Source organism: Anabas testudineus, chromosome 22 (assembly GCF_900324465.2).
Source record: "Anabas testudineus chromosome 22, fAnaTes1.2, whole genome shotgun sequence".
NCBI lineage: Eukaryota > Metazoa > Chordata > Actinopteri > Anabantiformes > Anabantidae > Anabas > Anabas testudineus.
In genome coordinates, this window is record NC_046630.1 from 3,805,583 (window position 1) to 3,822,726 (window position 17,144).

General features: G+C 37.3%; 2 protein-coding genes across 3 annotated transcripts; both read right to left on the reverse strand.

Annotated features, from left to right (window-relative positions):
- Nucleotides 1–886: 886 nt before the first annotated feature.
- Nucleotides 887–9,234, reverse strand: manba (mannosidase, beta A, lysosomal). Its single transcript, XM_026340376.1, has 17 exons — nucleotides 8,953–9,234; nucleotides 8,114–8,208; nucleotides 7,923–8,028; nucleotides 7,651–7,824; nucleotides 7,010–7,133; nucleotides 6,519–6,688; nucleotides 6,226–6,336; nucleotides 5,405–5,556; nucleotides 5,145–5,262; nucleotides 4,022–4,108; nucleotides 3,622–3,789; nucleotides 3,297–3,515; nucleotides 2,933–3,097; nucleotides 2,573–2,717; nucleotides 2,294–2,436; nucleotides 1,708–1,968; nucleotides 887–1,538 (listed from the first exon to the last, which is right to left on the reverse strand). Exons 1-17 carry the CDS (start codon nucleotides 9,169–9,171, stop codon nucleotides 1,314–1,316), a joined length of 2,682 nt encoding a protein of 893 aa, XP_026196161.1. The 5' UTR covers nucleotides 9,172–9,234; the 3' UTR covers nucleotides 887–1,313.
- Nucleotides 9,235–10,247: 1,013 nt separating this feature from the next.
- On the reverse strand, nucleotides 10,248–16,911 carry LOC113148234 (ubiquitin-conjugating enzyme E2 D2-like). Of its 2 annotated transcripts, none has more exons than XM_026339845.1 (7): nucleotides 16,457–16,905; nucleotides 15,322–15,385; nucleotides 14,525–14,556; nucleotides 14,241–14,318; nucleotides 13,681–13,786; nucleotides 13,043–13,136; nucleotides 10,248–11,262 (listed from the first exon to the last, which is right to left on the reverse strand). In XM_026339845.1, the coding sequence occupies exons 1-7, from the start codon at nucleotides 16,478–16,480 to the stop codon at nucleotides 11,217–11,219; spliced, it is 444 nt and encodes a 147-aa protein (XP_026195630.1). In that variant the 5' UTR covers nucleotides 16,481–16,905; the 3' UTR covers nucleotides 10,248–11,216. The 2 variants fall into 2 exon arrangements, with proteins under 2 accessions (XP_026195630.1, XP_026195629.1); XM_026339844.1 differs by lacking the exon at nucleotides 10,248–11,262 and adding an exon at nucleotides 12,532–12,901 and having other exon boundaries at nucleotides 16,457–16,911.
- Between the last annotated feature and the right edge of the window lie 233 nt (nucleotides 16,912–17,144).

The window sequence follows — 17,144 nt, forward strand, 5'->3', positions numbered from 1 at the left end:
TTTGGAATGTCTTTGAGCATCACTTACACATACTTATAGTCCACACCTACAGAGAATTACAGTATTGTACATTTATTTTTAAGAACTTATTATTATTATTATTTGTTTTTTAAGAAGTAATTAAATTGTTTTGTTGTTGTAGGACCAGCCTGCACCCGGACCGGCCCAGAGCCAGAGAAGCAGCAGGAACTATGGTTTGTTTGTTTGCTAATAGACAAAATGAATCATATGAAACTCAAACTTAGGAATTAAAAATGGACCCAAGCACTTTGGTAATCGATCAGTAAATTTACTATTTTCATAATAACTGCTGAGGTTTTCAGAGACCATGATACATTTGAATCAACAACAAAAGTTTATTTCCTATGGCTTAAAAAACTGTTTTCAACAGATTCTCAAGCTGCAGAAACACAAAGACAAAAGACCAATACAACACATCTGGAGATCAGATACAACTGGAAAAATAAACAGGAGACTGAAGAATCCTTGTCCCTTCCTCATTGAGTGGGAACGTTTGTGAGCTGGTATAAACTTAAAGATACATTAAAAATAAAGAAAACTATACCTTCCTGACAATCAGTGTGAATTTATTACTTAAAATACTTAAAAGTATTCAACTATCACCACCGATGTAATGAGAACTGAATGATGGCAATGAAACAAAACAAAACAGAACAATAAAAATGTCAAAAACATATTTACAAACTGTACTGAACAGTCTTTGCTCTGTGAATTCTCTGAATAATGTGCAAAAAAGTGCAAAAAGGAAATAGGTTTCAGTGCACAATATACAATCACTGGTCAGATCAGACTTAGCTCAGATTATTCTCTGCAACAGCAAATGATTTATCACAGTATAACAACATCTTAGATTTGGCTAAGTGGCTAAGTTTAAAGCCATTTAATATTAATGAATCTGATGATGAGGATCATTAAGATGTGAGGAGTGAGTCAAATGAACTAAGCAAATATTGGCTGCTTCATTCTTCTTTTAAAACTGTGTTGTTCTTCGCACCTTTCTTTCCTGTCTCATGGTTTTTGTGTGATTTAAAGCATCATGTAAAGGCCTAGCATGTCCCAGAGTTTCTCTGCTGGTGACGGAGGACAGTGCCTCGACCCTGTAGCTGAAACCTTCAAGCCAGCATAAAATAATTTCCTTTGTTTGGAAATTTTCAATGAAGAGTTTAGACACATTCAGATCTCTTTAAAAGTAACAGCTGAGAAAAGATGAGACGATGCAGACGTCACCGCTTTTCCCCTCTGCTGCTTCGGCACTTTGGTGAATGTCATCGTGGACTCAGGTTGGTCTCAGCTCAGTAAACATCCCTTAAAGATGTGATGGTGAGAGATTTAGAGAGCTCTGCTACGCTGGTGGGACGCCAAGGGTTAAAACTAACCGTCACGTTTCTAGAAACCATCAGGAAGCCGTTGGAGCTGAAACGTCCGGGGATGTTTCCCACGTCGAGCCAAACGAAAGGAGCGACGGCGGCAGAGTGGAGGGTGATGGTGTAGTCGGTCTTATACTCGTGCACCTTGGCCTGCAGGGACAGAGACACTGTGTCAGTCATGAGTTAACATGAATTTGGAGAATTTTAAGGTTCAAATTTAATAATAAACTACAATAATAATAATAAAGGTTTAATAATAAACTCCTCATCTCTTCTATTGCATTATTTTATCGTGCATAAAGTAAATAACAACACTTACGGTAATGTTTGGTCTCTGGAGGCCCTGAGCCTCTTTGGGTGAGCAGAGAAACAGGTGGTTGGTGGGACCCTGCTGGACGCTACTGGGGTCCTCCAGGTGGAAGGTGAGCAGACAGGTGAGGCGTGTGCAGCGTCCACATCCTGCCAGCAGGGCGGCGACTGGCTGTTTAAAAGTGGCCATGGCGCTGCCTCCAGGAACCGAGACCAGGTCCGACTTCAGCGTGCACACAGGACCCAGATCAGCCCAGGAATACACAGTCACCTGGTCGACAAAAATAAACGGATGTAGCAGAACAACATCCACCAACGTGACCGTTAAATTCAACAAAGTAATCCAGATTAACATCTCTCTAACCATATCCTCAGCTCCTCCTGGAACAATCTACACTTTTATGAATCACAACTTTATTTTCACTCCATGAGTTTTGCCTTTTTCCAGCATTTTTTTGTTACGCTACATCGTTGTGTGTCTGTGTTTCAAGTCACTTTCCTTTGGAGGTCGAATGCATTCACAGTGAGTTGTTTTGACAGACGTGGCTTGAAAATTGAATGTAATGTAAAGATAGACTTTACTATTTGACATGTACCACAGTTCTGAGCATCAGGTTGTGATCCAGGTCTGAGACGGCGTAGATGAGCAGCGTGTTGTCATCCTCAAACCCGACGGGAAGGACGGCTGCAAAAAAGTTCTGTGCAAAATAATGCAGCATTTTCCACTTCCCACCAAACTCTGTTGAGATCAAAAGGAAACTCCTTAAAATCTCAATTAACTTTCAATAAAACTCATTACAAACAAATTATAATGACCGCAGGTTTGTTAAAACACAAGGTTCAAAGAATAAACAACTGAAGATCTGCTCACTCACCGATTGATGACCAGGAAGGAGCCTGCCAAATGTCATTGAGCTGCCAGTAGAGAGCACCCATAGTGTGACCTCTACCATCAATGATCTCGCTCTGACTTCGCCGATAAAACTCTGTCTGAGTCTTCACACACTGAGCCTGCATCACCTGGACGATGAATATGATCATTACTACACGTGAGCAGCGTTGAAACAACTAGTTTGATGGTTTAAAAGAAGGAATTCCTCATCATCTGTGAACATTTTAACAATGTCAAAGTGATAGTGACCTACTTTAATTCAAAGTATATTGTAGTAGTTGTAGAGCAATTGTGAGTAATTGTATCTGTGCAGAAGTTGCAGATGGGGGTTTGTTTGTTTCACCTGAGTGATGTAGAGAGTATCTCTGAATCTTTTCAAAGGCTCTGTGGAGTTCGGCAGGTTGAAGTGTAAAGCTGCCTGCTTCATCATCTGCTGGTTTCCGTCCTCGTGGTGCTGACGATGGGAAGTGAAATTACTGCCGTAGCTCCAGTCTTCTTTAACGGAGACCTGAAACATCACAAACGAAAAATAATAAAGATAATACAATTATGAAGCTTCAAAAATCTAAATCAACCTTTCTTCTGCAGAACCCATTTTATTCTCAAAGACCTATTGTGACGTATTTAGCCCCGACCATCGCAACATAAAACAGATGTTTCAGTAATAACCTGCATTTAAATAACAACAGATTCATTTATTAATTCACCGGCTGCAGAGTGGAGAAGGAAGGCCAGGACTGGAAGCCGTATTCAGAGGCAAAACGTGTTCGAGGGAAGGTCGTCCAATCCCAGCAGTCCAAAACGTAGCTGTAGAAATGAGTGTCCCCGTAGTGAGTGTCGTACGGGTTTGCTGCCACCCATCCTTCCTGCTCTGACTCGACTCCATTTGTCGGGCTTGAAACGAGAAACGGACGACTGTGGTCCTCCTGGATGTATATAAATGTTAGAGTGGGTTGGTGTTTTCTCTACCTCTCAGTAATCTGGAACACTCTGACCTGATCCTGACCGTCTATTTAAAATAGAAAAACTTACGTCTTGAACAATCTTCCTTATGTTGTTCACATACAGCGTCACATAGTCTTTAATGTATGTGGGCCTCTGGGAAACTGAGATATTGAACCAGTCTGTCGCCAAAGCAGCCTCATTTTCGTTGTTCCCACTCCAAATGATTATAGAGGGGTGAGACTTGAGACGCTGAACCTGCACAGTTGAACCAAGACAAAGATTTATATGTTTAATTTGAATACACAGGTGCACACTGGTTAACAGGGCATGAAGAGAAAGTACTAAAGGTAAAGCTGCTCTAATAGCAAATCTGAATACCTGTTTTGTTTTGGTTAATTTGACATTTGTTTGTGTATTTTAGGTGCATGAAAACCACGTCCTGTTGTCTGTACAGTATATAAATACTATAAAACAATACTCCACTCACCTGCTGGGCGACCTCCTCTCTTACTGTTTGTATGAAGGCGTTCTCCGTGGGATACATCGCACAGGCGAACATAAAGTCCTGCCAAACCTAAAGACACGAATTTTGACACTGAGCATCCATCTGTTCTACATGCTCATGAATCATTTGAGCAGTGATGCTAGTTTTTGGAACTGCACCTTCCTGATTTTTTCCCGAATTAAATCAATAAAGTGATTTATTTATTAATCAACAGCAGTGGAAACATCTGTCAAACTGTGTATCAGAGGAGGAACTAGTAACCTGATGTAGAAAACATGGATAAGTTATAGATGATTAGCACCTGAATCTTGTAACTGAACGAGCAGTATAACAATATCAAAGTATAACAATAGGGACTGACTCAGCACTGCACAGAAACTCCCAGGACTCCCAAGTCTACTAAGCCTATAAGCCCACTGCACATAAACCCAATGAACAAAGAACAATTGTGCAGGCAGTAAATATACCATACATCAGATTGAGACTTACAGGCGACTTACGGCCATGGTACATGGTAGAATGTGAGTTAGTTAAAATGTGTTTTTAATTGATTTTTTTTTAACCTTTTTATTTTTAATTCATAATTTCAGTTCATGTCAAACTATATTATTTTAATCTTATAATTCTTATTTTTTATTTCATATTTGACTTTTTATTCTCATAGTTTGACATCTAAGGTCTAAGTTTTTTTTTTACCTCATAAAATTATACTCATTTAAATTAAAATTTTGCCATTATCTCAAAATGGTGAATTTGTGCCTTATATAAAAACTTTTCAAAAACATGTTTATCTTATTATTATTTCACTAAAACATACTTTTATCTCACTATTTTACTTTCTATTTTATTTATTTTTTTACTCTCAAACTTAATCTAATCATTTATATTTATAATTAATAAATTTTTTCATCATGTCAAATGCTATTCAATTAGTTTCCAAGTTTTCAAAGATACCACCTATTAAACTCTGCTAGAATCAAATGGAGTTTGCAGTGAAACAGGAAATGCAGAAATATGGAACAAAACTGTCTGTAAAATATATTTGGATAGATATGATATTGTATTAGAAATATTGATTTTATAGGTGTGGTGTGGCAGCAGTTACCATGATTCCAAGCTCATCGCAGATGCTGTAGAATAAATCCTGCTCGTACACTCCTCCTCCCCACACTCTGAGGGCGTTCATATTGGCATCCACTGCTGACTGCAACAAGTTCTTCAAGCTGCAGGACAAACAGAGAGCGTGTTAAATTTCATTAATGAACAACCTCTGTGTTAAGACGGGAAGCAGAAATGTTGCTAAAGTCATCAATTGTTATTAATATTATCCTCAACACACAGGAATCACGTGCAAACATAACTCACACAGCAGGAGTGACCTGGTCTTGGAAGGAGTGTGCTGGGATCCAGTTGGAGCCTTTGAGGAAAACTGGTTTCCCATTGATGCGGAAGTAAAAGCTCAGGCCTGGAGACCCAACGATTGGCTCCTGGACAAGTTCCACTGTACGAAAATACACCTGCAGAACAGATTTACTGCACATCAACACTGCACAGTATTACACAGAGTAGTTTCTGTGTGACCCCCACAGTATTAATCCTGTTCAGACAAGCACCAACAAATCCTGCAGAGAGACTGAGTGCAGCTACTATCACAGTCAGTGGTTAAGAAGCTTCTGTAAGATATATTTCAATTTTAAAACTAGATATAATCATGTTATTGGCTCTAGTACTTCAAACTGACAATCTTGGAATTTATACATTACTTTAAGACTAAGATCAAAATAACTGTCAGCCTCCATAAAAACAGTGAATGAATTTTAATTCATTTAGTTTTGTCCCACTGCTCAGTATCAATCATCTCTTTCAATACAACCTTCTAGTTTAAATATTGCAATTATGTCTTCTGCAGTACACTGTAATTCTTGGTTAATGAAGGATTTAAAGTTAAAATCATATTTAATGGACAAGAGACCTGTGTATCTTTACTGCAACTGTCTAAATCACTGTTACAGAGGAAACAGAGAACATTAAAATGAAAGAGCATTTTTTTGTTAGCATTACTGCATTATACTATCTGAGTTTCAAATTCAATATCTAATTGAGGTATTTAAGTGCACAGATAAATAATAAATGTGTAAATATACTATTGAAGATTTTATAATTGTGGAAAGGGAGTGAACTCTGACCTTAGTCTCTGTATTCAGGATTAAATATTCGTCCTGAAAACCTCTGACAGTCATCTGGTAAAAAGGTTGATTGCCGTGTCCATTGGGCCACCACAGCTTCACCTGGACACTCTGTAAAATAATATAAAAGACAAAACACTTTACATTTTGCACAATCAATATATCACTTCTTACTAATCACCATAATTCACAAATATCCCAACCAATTATTTTGATACAGCACCTTTTTAAACTGAAAATCAAACTAGTCACATTTTTTACATTTACCAGTTAAATCAGACTGCACAAAGTACCGTGTTTATATACAAAATGAAGGTGTTCTTGGTCTTTCCAGAGAGAAGCTGTGTCTGGAAGGTCTCCTCAAAGTCCAGCTCAGGAACAGAAAGTGTGATTTGACAATTCCTTGTCTGAACGGAATCAACAAGAAGCTCCACCTGGAGTCTCCACTGAGAGAGGCTGTAATCTAGATTAAATTAAAAATAAATACAAAACATCAGAAGAGACATATTTAAGTGTTCTTCACAGTGAAACAGAGGTGGGATAATTCAAGAGCAATAATCTATTGAACATAAAGCCTAATTCTGAAAACTGACTATACAGTAAGTGTTCCCATGACTCTCTGACGCTTGAGCAGGTTAGAAATAAAATCATACAGCTTAAAGTTAACAGTGCTCTTATGCAACAAAGAAGTTTTAATTTGTCTTAGGCTGTTTATTCCAGCAGTGGTTCTTTTAGTTTATTGATTTTTGTGTATGTTTAATTATTAAAAGTATTTGATACGCACTGTACAGAGGAACAGATGAAACCTGGATGAGGTGCAGGACATCAAACGCCTCCAGTCGAACTTCCTTCCACAGTCCCATTGTTGGGAATGAAGGCCCCCAGTCCCAACTAAAAGAACTTTGCTCCTGCACCAAAACAGAGTGAACGAATATTCAGGTGCATAGTGAAATAAACACTGTCCAAATGCAGTATCACATATTGTGGTCATTTATTAAACAGTGACAAATCAGGCTGAATGAAGAGGAAGGTAGAAGGAAGAAAAGTTTAAACAAATCCAACACTTTAAAAACCAAGTCAGGGTTAAAAATGAATCAATTAATAAAAAAAATAAAAAAATCCATCTACATACAGCACACTATACTACTACTTACTATATCCTAATACGGCATCTAATGCTCTAACACTAATCCAAACAGTCGTGAGCCATCACCATCGCCCCATGTTGCACTTCTTTTATGTACCTGCTGTCCAATACGTCTTTTTGCGTTAGTTTCGTGTGTTAGTTAACAGTATTTGCAAACATTTGCAAATTATGTCTGAATATGTCACTAATTGAATATCATACATCTGGAGTGTTTTTGAGTTGCACCTTTCACCTGAATGCAATTTGATGCCAGGACTCTGGAGGAGGAATCTACTCACTTTCCTGATGAAATTGACATGACACTCTCCTTTCTGGACATCTGGAGGACATTCAGGAGGAACTCTGTAGGCAGAATGAGCTTTCCTCTGCTCAGCCGCATAAAGAACTGGAGACAAGAAGCTGACTTTCAGCACATTATCCCCGTCCTTCAGCATGTCTCTTACTGAGAAGTCCTGCACACCAACAACAGATGATATTTTAAATAAAGCCAACAAATGGGGAAGAAAATGTGTCTTTGTGTTGTGAACTGATCATGTTGTGCGTAACTTACATATCTTTGAAACATGTTGTTCATTTTGCCGACAGTAATTCCATTAAGCCAAACTGATGCAACAGTGTCCGCACCATCGAAGACAAGAAGCACCTTCTGTTTTGACCTGTTAATACAGAAAAAAACACAATTGACTCAGTGACAGGATACAGAAAACAGTTTAAAACAATGACATAAATCATTATACTGACCTCAGCTGGGCAGACACAGTAAATATGGTTGTGTAAGTCCAGTTGTCAAATGCAATCCAGCGATAAGACAAATCATTAAACCTGAAATATGGGTCCTGAGAAAAAAAAATTTAAATGTTGTGTGACCAGACAAAGTGAGCAAAAGATTCAGACCCCAGATCCTTGAAGGGCCTGAGAAAGCCAGGTTTGTGTAGCAATTTAATAATGAGTGAATTTGTTAGAAAATAAGGCAAAATGTGCCAATAAAAGCCTGTTTGTGGTGAGTGAGCCTTTATTATTCCAGTATACACTTGATTCAATATAAAATCTAATGTAATCCAACAGCTCAGTGTAGATTAAAGGATATTTTAAAGGTATTTGAAGTTGTACATTTTATTTCACCATCAGAAGGTTTTCTCTTAGCAACAAGACAAACTGTTTCAACATAAATATATGGTGCTAAAATGTTTTTATTATTTTATATGCATTCAATATTCTGCATAAAAAGGTCTTCAGTTTCAGATATTAACTATGGCTCTGTGATATTTACAAGAGAAATTATTCAGCATTTAAAAATGTATAATTAGGGAGGAATAAGCCAAACACAGAAAGCACTTACATCAGGCATTTGACAACACCTTCAAAAAAGAAAACATTTAAGCTATCTATTTAACATAACACATGTCTAATGAATAAAGGTCCAATGTCATGGACACTAGATCAACATTTATCCCTGCAGAAGTGAGGCAGAGATTTGATTAGATATATGAAGATAGGGTATAGATTTTAACAATAAAATCATGCTGTAGGTGAAATCAGAACAGTGCATGTATACTTTATTCTCCGTCCACTTGTTTTACCTGGATGAATCCCTGTTGGTGCAGAGCTGAATGAACACATCCTGGCACCTGAGCAGGTAGAGACACTGAACCGTCGGAGTTTGACAGACTCCATTTACCGTTCAGACTCTCAGTCTGTTTTTGTTCCGTTACTGCGGAAAAACCTGATAAAACTCCGAAATACAAACACAACAAAACACTGCAAAAAGCACGAAGATAAATATTTCCACGCAGAGTCATAGTGTGGAGTTTCTTCTTAGCATGGTAAGTACACGAAACAGTCCTCCAAAGACTGAACGGACACTTCCGTGTTTGTCATGTGACTCCACTCGTGACACGTGATCACTGGGACAAATTTAGGCGCGGAAATTGTTTTAAAAATATTTTCGCACAACAACAAAAATGTGACATTATACTTTTTATACTTTATTACATTTGGCTACATGCACAGATAAAAACACACATTTATTTTTTTTTTTTATTGTATGGCTTTAACATCAACTTTATTATGATTTATTAATTATAATAAATGATTTAAACAGTTGCTCCTGTGGCTGGTATAAGATGGTCCAGACAGGACAAACCATCTATATGGGTCCTAAGTATTTATGGTACCACTGTGTTTTAAGACCATTAAAAGTATAAAGAAATTCAATAGTTTAAGTAGTTCCCAGATCAGTTATACACATATATATATATATATGTATAGAGTCTGTCTGATGACTTGGGATATATGAATCTAAATTAATTTATAAACTGCTTATTAACATTTACAACAGCAGATCATGGTCTTACCATTTGTTATATTAACTTTTTTATTTTATTTTATTATGACCATTTACTATCTCAGTTTGACCAGCTGGATGTATGCTACTTATCCGTACGATACCAGTAATATTTAGTTTCACATTGATAAAATGTGAATATATACATTTTTATTGCTCCTCACACTCTATAAATGTTGATAAAACTTTCAATAACACCTTTAACCAACCAAGTCTGCAGCTGCGAATGTTGACATGCACTTTAACCACTTAAGAACATTTGACTAAACTATTACACACTTCCCTAAATAATAGAAAATGCAACTTAGCTGACAGTTATAAGTTATAACTGTCAGCTTACAAATCATTTAATTTTGCCTTCTCAATTTTCTGCTTTCCTCTAGTAATAAAGGATGGATTTAAAACTTACTTTAATTGTAATATCGTATTCTTTTTTAAATAGTTTGAGACTGTAAATGTGATTATTGCAGAAAGATCGTAACAGTTGTAAATGTGGCTTCAAATGAGAAAAGACAACGCAGGGATTAGTTGTATGGTTTAAGTAACTTTATTGAAGGGAAAACTAAAAAGAAACAGAGCCACGAGTTGATTATCAACCATTAGCTTTGCATCATTATTTTAGGGCTACAAGAAGACAGTGTTTGAGTGGGCATAAAACTAACGTCTCATCTACTGGCTTCTAAATAACAAAAAGAAATAGAAAGCCGTTGTGGGGAACCAAATTTTTTCCAACTGTCCAGTCTTACAATCCACTTTATTTGCAGAAACATCAGATATAATAGTCTACCTTTATTAACATGCATAAAATACAACATTGAAGTTCTTATATTTTGATTTCTTAACATTAATATATACTGCTGTGCTCCTCTGTACACACTCATAGTGGAATAAGATACACTTCTTTTCTCAGGTTATATTAATAAGCTAATGAGCAGAAGAACGTTAAAAGGAGTCTCTAAACAGTTTCCTCCCCATTTTAGATTTTACCACTTTCAAATAAAATGCTGCTGTTAATTTGCTAATTTGAGTCTTTAAAATTCACATGTTCCAAGTTAGGCTCCCTATAATAGTGCTGAGAAACCCTGTCCTCTATGAAGTAAATCTCAACCCTACGTCATTATTATAATGAGGTCAAGATGCTGTTTAGCATCAGGAGACCGGCAGCATCAGATTCCACCAAGTGTGTGCAGAGTAAATTACTAACATCACCAATTTTGGGTTGAAAACTCTTACTGGAGCATGCTCAAGCCAGGTGTTCAGAAGCATGGTGATATATATATTTTTTTAAACTCCATACAAAACAGGAGTTGAAACTTCACAGAAACTGGCACATGTCCTAGAGAGAAAACACTATCTTCTTATGAGCGCGAAGGTGGAAAAAGGATGAGGGGGTAAAATGCTCTGATTAACAAAAAATAATAAAGTGAAAAAGAAAAAACAGAATCCTGGAATTTTAGTTTGAACGAGCGACATTTCCCACCAGCTTTCCACACGATGCCATCACATTGCGTATTTTTGTGTCCATTCTTTTGCCATTTTGGTGTATCTGCAAAGAGACAAAAGATTAGCAACGTCACCACATCACTGTGTCACATTTATTAAAACACATGCAAACTTTGTTCAGTTATAAACAAGTCAAGACAACAACACTTCATACACAAGTTCCTAATTTGAAACAGTACACGACCACAGGAACAGTAAGGCTACGATTTTCTTCAAGATCAAAACATTTCATGCCGAGTTAGTGTCGTTTACATGCAAAGACCATTCTGCTAACTCATGATTGTTAAGTTCACTCACCACTAAACCTGCTTATACAGCTTTTATGAAACCATGTTAAAAGAACCAACTAACATCCGAACTAGACGTTTTATGTTTTAATTCCTTTTGTGCATTTAGGGGACAGGACTCAATACAAAATAATGAAGCTGGATTAACGAGCTGCTCAGCAGAGCAACTATTTTCATTATCAATGATCGTATTGTAAGGCATTTCTCAGCAATCAATTTTACACAGTTGTAAACTGGATATTTGGCAGCTTAAACACTAGGTTGGTTGGACAAATGCAGCTTACTACATAATGAACTTAATTATTACCTTTCAGCTTTAATAGTAGGCATGGTAAGTCTTAAAATTATTCTAACAATTACCAGCAAGAGCTTCCTTTAAACACGACCTGATCTAATGAATCAGACAAAACAAATTACATTTTTTAAACACTTACAGCAATCTTCCAAACCATGCATATTTAGATACCGTAATCATCCCGTCATTTCAGTACACTAAATTTATTTCTTTTTAGATTTGGAAATAAATTTGTCACAGGGACGGGATTCTCGTTTTCTTAAAATGTTTAATGCCGTTTAAAAACTGTTTTGCAAGTTGTTGCCTGACATAAGGATTAATAATGTGCTTCCAAACAGCAACAGAAACTCACATTATTCTTATTGTTTATCTTCTCCGTTACAGAATCATACGTCATTGCTCATTTATCCAATTATTACTGGCAGCCAACTGTTGGCGTGTCCTCGAACACATCACCAAGAACATTATTCACGACAGTGCCTGCCGACAACTGCTTAATTACGCAACAATAAATGTGAAAAATAAAACAGCCCATCATTATTTACTGTTATGGATGACAAGTTGATTGTGCAGTTACTTATTTACTTTTGGTGGGACTTTTATTTAGAATCTAGCTAAAGGGGCCTTATTTTATTTTTAAAATGTCTCACTACACTAGAGGAACAACTCGTGTTCATGTACATGTATAATATATATATATATATATATATTTTAAATCTTTATTCTATATATGCTGCATCTGTTTCTCTAACTTACATCAGCGGTAACCACAACTGCTCAGACAAAGCTATTTAAGCTGTGGGCAGCACTTCAGGGTGAAAGGTTCCAAGTTATTTACAGCAACAGATTCTATCTGAAAGGTGCGTGTAAAAACCTGAACCCAATATCTGAGCGCTCAGATATATTACTCTGTATGTGCAGACAGGCAGATATTAGTGCAGTCATATATGCAATAACAGAAATCCAAATTTCTGGTTATGCCAATAGGACCAGAGTGTCCCAATTCAATCAGAACACCAACCAAGATGCAGCTCTGCCTCTTGGCCTTACCCTAAAGCATGGCATACTTCGCTGTCCACTCCTGAGCTAGCTTATTGTACCTGACAGGGTGAAACTTCGTCACATACTACACTCACAGGTTTGTACAGGTGAATAAATAACGCCAAAACAAAATTATATAGGGCAGTTCTTTCCTTTCAAGAGTACTTTGCCACACTTATATACCACAAATATATACTTACTTCTGACTATCTGTTTTGTAGATTCGTGCGATCTCTGGCACTAGTGGGTCATCAGGGTTTGGGTCACATAGGAGTGAGCAAATGGAGAGAAGAACTACAACAAAAGGAAGATGGAGGTTAAAATAAAGGTTTATGATTTCAACTAGTTGAAAAAAAACAAAACACTTAATATAAGTTAACTTTATTCTGGTCAGTCCAGTCAATGCTTACTTTATCTCCTAATATTTAAAAACCAAGGTGGCTAAATAACCCAAAACAATAAGTATTGTTACAAGTACAAACGTGAGAGATAACATATTCAAGAACATATGTTGTGTTAAACCGTATGCGTCCAAAACAAACATGCACAACAACTTAATAAAATACTTGCCAAAGACATTTCAATCCCGGTTCCTTTAGGATTTAATGACTTGGTCAAGTTAAGTGTTAATAAAAAAAAAAAAAAATTCTAGGATTGATATATGGCATTTAGAGGCATCCAAAACAACCAACTTAAGATTGTTTTGAAACATTTATGTTGCTACTGCCCGGCAGGGAAGGTTATCCTTATCGATTGGGCCATAAAGGCTTATCGTTTGTTTCAGACCCCAGTGTCAAGCGATAAGGATTGTTAAGTGTTCTTCCATGACTATTCCTACCTTTAGAAATAGTAAGTGCTGGAGACCACTGTGATCTGAGAATATCCAGACAGATACTGCCGTTACTGTTAATATTTGGGTGGTAAATTCTTGTTGTAAATGCAACCTGAAACACAAAAACAAGAAAAATGAAAACAGTGAGGACACATCAGATAAGGCTGAGTCTTACCAAACACACGATCACCAGGTGTTGCGCAACTGAAATTCCTGGACACGACACAGTGACGTTTGAAGTTCACAACTATCAATTTCTGGAATGACCGGTATTACTTGCCGTATGACTGCTGTTGAGCTGACAACACATTTCCATGATTCCTAATGGCTGGGTTAGTTTTCATTTACATGATAAGTTTGTTTACTCCGAGTGCCCAAAAAAACATCACGTATAAATGGAGAATTGCTCACGACATACCGATTTTAATCAGTGTACACATTTGCTATTATTTTTATGTAACAAAACCTGTCTGCTTTGTAACATGATGGTTTGATAGACTTGACAATAGACCTTCAGTTAGAGTAGCAAAAATACAGAACAAGTGTAATCAACAATACTGTCTTACCTTGGGTGGTTTGAAGGGGTAGTCTGTTGGAAAATGAATTGTCAAGAAGAAAACACCTCCCTGATATGGACTGTCACTCTGAAAGTAAAAAGAAGTAAAGAAAAGTACATTTACATACTTTAAAAAGGAGGATCTCAGGCTTCTGTCCAAAGCTTCACATTATGAAGTCAAATTTCAACCTTTATCTCATGAATAGATTTAAAGCAACCAGAAACAAATTTAAACATGACATTGCTTCAGAGCAGAAAGAGGCCAAGAGTGTATGTCATAAAGTGTCCACTTACAGGTCCCATGATTGTGGCTTGCCAGTGAAACACTGCAGAAAACAGAAAGTAAATGTTGGCAAACAGGTAAAGGTCACAGGTATGTGATCTGACAGGAACTATGATTCTAAACCGTCTTCACAGCTTCCCCGTAAATTTATTTCCTGTTGTGTATTTTTAGCCATGTTTTAGAATCATGATGATTTTGAGTTACTATTATTTAAACATGCAATTAAATGTATCTTACCTTAAAAAGTGTTTGTCACTGTCAATTATTATTATTATTAATAATAATAATAATAATAATAATAATAATAATAATAATAATAATAATATTATTATTATTATTATTATTATTATTGCTTGTGTTGTCTTTTAATTAGGGATTTGTTTTCCCCACTTTGCACCAACACTCTCAGACCTGTACTTAGTTTAACAGCACATTTACACATGCTAAGCAATATTATCAGTCTTTGGCTTGGTCTCTAGTGAGTAAAAGAATAACAAAAATGTTCTTTTCAGTGTAATTAACATTATCCGCAAAAGATTAATTTTAGGTTTTTATGTTAGTCAGATTTTCAGCAAAGAAAAGTTACAATTACATTTGTATATGTTTTAATTAAAAAAATAATATTAATAAGTGTTGGATCCTATTGTATTGTCAGCTTTAAAAATGGCTTAAAGTGTGACTATGATCATTTACAGCAGTAATTATGTTTTAAACACTGTAAAAGTTAGGTTATGTCGAAAATATAGGTACATACATTTCTAGATTGCTTCCGAATTTTCTTTTAGTCAAACTGTTTGCGAACACTTACTGTCATCACCCACTGGGCCGGCTGAGCACTGTGCTGGAGGGTCACGTGCCAGGTCATTGAGCTCCTGTAATGAAAAGAGGTTTAGAACAATAACCAATTAGATATCCGTAATCTGCAGAGACAAAACAATGGGAAAGACATGATCTGAAATCAATGTGCAGGACTAAGTAGCACTTAGCATCCTTAGTATAAATGCAAAGTAGGCAAGATGCTGCACTGTGCACCTCATTTATTCCTGCTGGTGTTATCTCTCCAAGTTCAACTGAACACCAGCTCACAGGAGGGGGCACTCTGTTATCATCCCCACAGTTAAAAGCAAGATGAAACCTTAACATATATACTCACATAAACACCACAGCCTGTTATTTTTAGAGCCTTCAGCTATTTTAGAGTAAAGCGGAGGCCACCGCCCCACCCTGGTCTTCACATACACACCATGTCATAAGTTTATGGATTTCCTTGAAATGAGATTCTAGTAAACTGCAGAGTGAAGACATAAAACCACGGGGTGAACACTTGCTCCTCTACTTTATTCTACTGTTGCACCACTGAACTTCCAGAACACACACACACACACCCTGTGATGTTCACAGGCTGAGAACAAATAGGATGACATACCAAGGAAATGTATCATGAACACATCTGACTACGAACATAGTCAGTGAGTGATATGAGTCATGGGCCGCTGTTATAAAACATTCACACGGTTAGCAGAGACCCACAAAGTCAACGTGGAGCTGCTGTAAAAATATAAAAATCAGTACCCTAACCTCCCCAACATTACCAGACAGCGTTAAAATATATGTATGCGTTTCATTAAGGGTACGAGGTGTTGGGTAATTCGTGCGGCCTCGTTTTTGTTGCCGTGAATCGACTTCGACAAACACACCGACCCTGTTAATGTTAGCTAATATAGCTAAACGGTGCCGGCCAGCTTAAAAGGAAAAATTAAAGAGCCCACACAGTTATAAAAACACCCAAACACAAACATGACAGCTTCTGATGAGGCTAAGCGCCGTGTTTTACAGGTTATACTGTGAAAAAGCGCTGGGTAAGTTACGACATGGGAGGCTAGCGCGACGAGCTGATACAGATAGCCAACTAGCATGGACGATGTTAGCTAGCGTTAGCTTACCTTGTGGATCCTTTTCAGAGCCATCCTCTTTCGACGTCCTGTTCTTTGATTTTAATGTTTTCCGAGCCAAGCGACGAAGGGCGACCAGAATATGCCAGGCTGATTGTGCCACCTGTTAAAGAAGTGACGCTAGGTCAACTCGACGGCCTTTCTTCTCGAGCTAGCGCAGTTAGCAGGCTAGCGAGCTAGAACTACGTAACAAAACTAGCTGGCGATCTTATCAGAGCCACGGACGCTACACCGCCCTGCGATAACCCCAATTTCCTCCTAGTTCCTTGTTTCGGCGTATTTCTATCCACCCAGCTCAGGCTGGATAATAAGTGCGTGTGCCAAGTGAAGTACTCCGGTCGACAAAGCTGCTCCCTTTGGGTTTCGCTCGATGCCGTTAGCCAACTAGCGGCTGTCTACTTGTATTTGAAGCTTTCTGCTGAAGGCGGTGCGGCGGCTGCTGAGTGACGGGGCGGATGTGATGGCAGATTGGTCACAGCCTGCACGAGAAGTCCGGACATGTCAGCGTTTAATTAGTGGTTCGGAACTTAATTGGCATTCTGTGTTTTTTTATTTGTTTCATTAAGGAAAATGTACCCACAGGTCCTTTGTCTCTGCTTTTTAAAAAATAACCACAGACTGATTTGTGTGATTGTGAAGTAAAAACACGTCACTTTCATAAAGAGAAAAGTTTAAATAT

Bases quoted from the DNA above. Each gene is read 5' to 3' on its own strand.
- manba (XM_026340376.1), bottom strand. From the start codon at position 9,171: ATGACTCTGCGTGGAAATATTTATCTTCGTGCTTTTTGCAGTGTTTTG. The intron at 8,029-8,113 runs GTCAGTATAATG...CTGTATTAACAG, and splicing joins ACTGTGTCTGCCCAGCTGAG to GTCAAAACAGAAGGTGCTTC. The intron at 5,263-5,404 runs GTGAGTTATGTT...TTTGTCCTGCAG, and splicing joins GACCAGGTCACTCCTGCTGT to CTTGAAGAACTTGTTGCAGT.
- LOC113148234 (XM_026339844.1), bottom strand. From the start codon at position 16,480: ATGGCTCTGAAAAGGATCCACAAG. The intron at 14,557-15,321 runs GTAAGTGTTCGC...TGTTTTCTGCAG, and splicing joins CGGCCCAGTGGGTGATGACA to TGTTTCACTGGCAAGCCACA. The intron at 14,319-14,524 runs GTAAGTGGACAC...TTTTACTTTCAG, and splicing joins AAGCCACAATCATGGGACCT to AGTGACAGTCCATATCAGGG.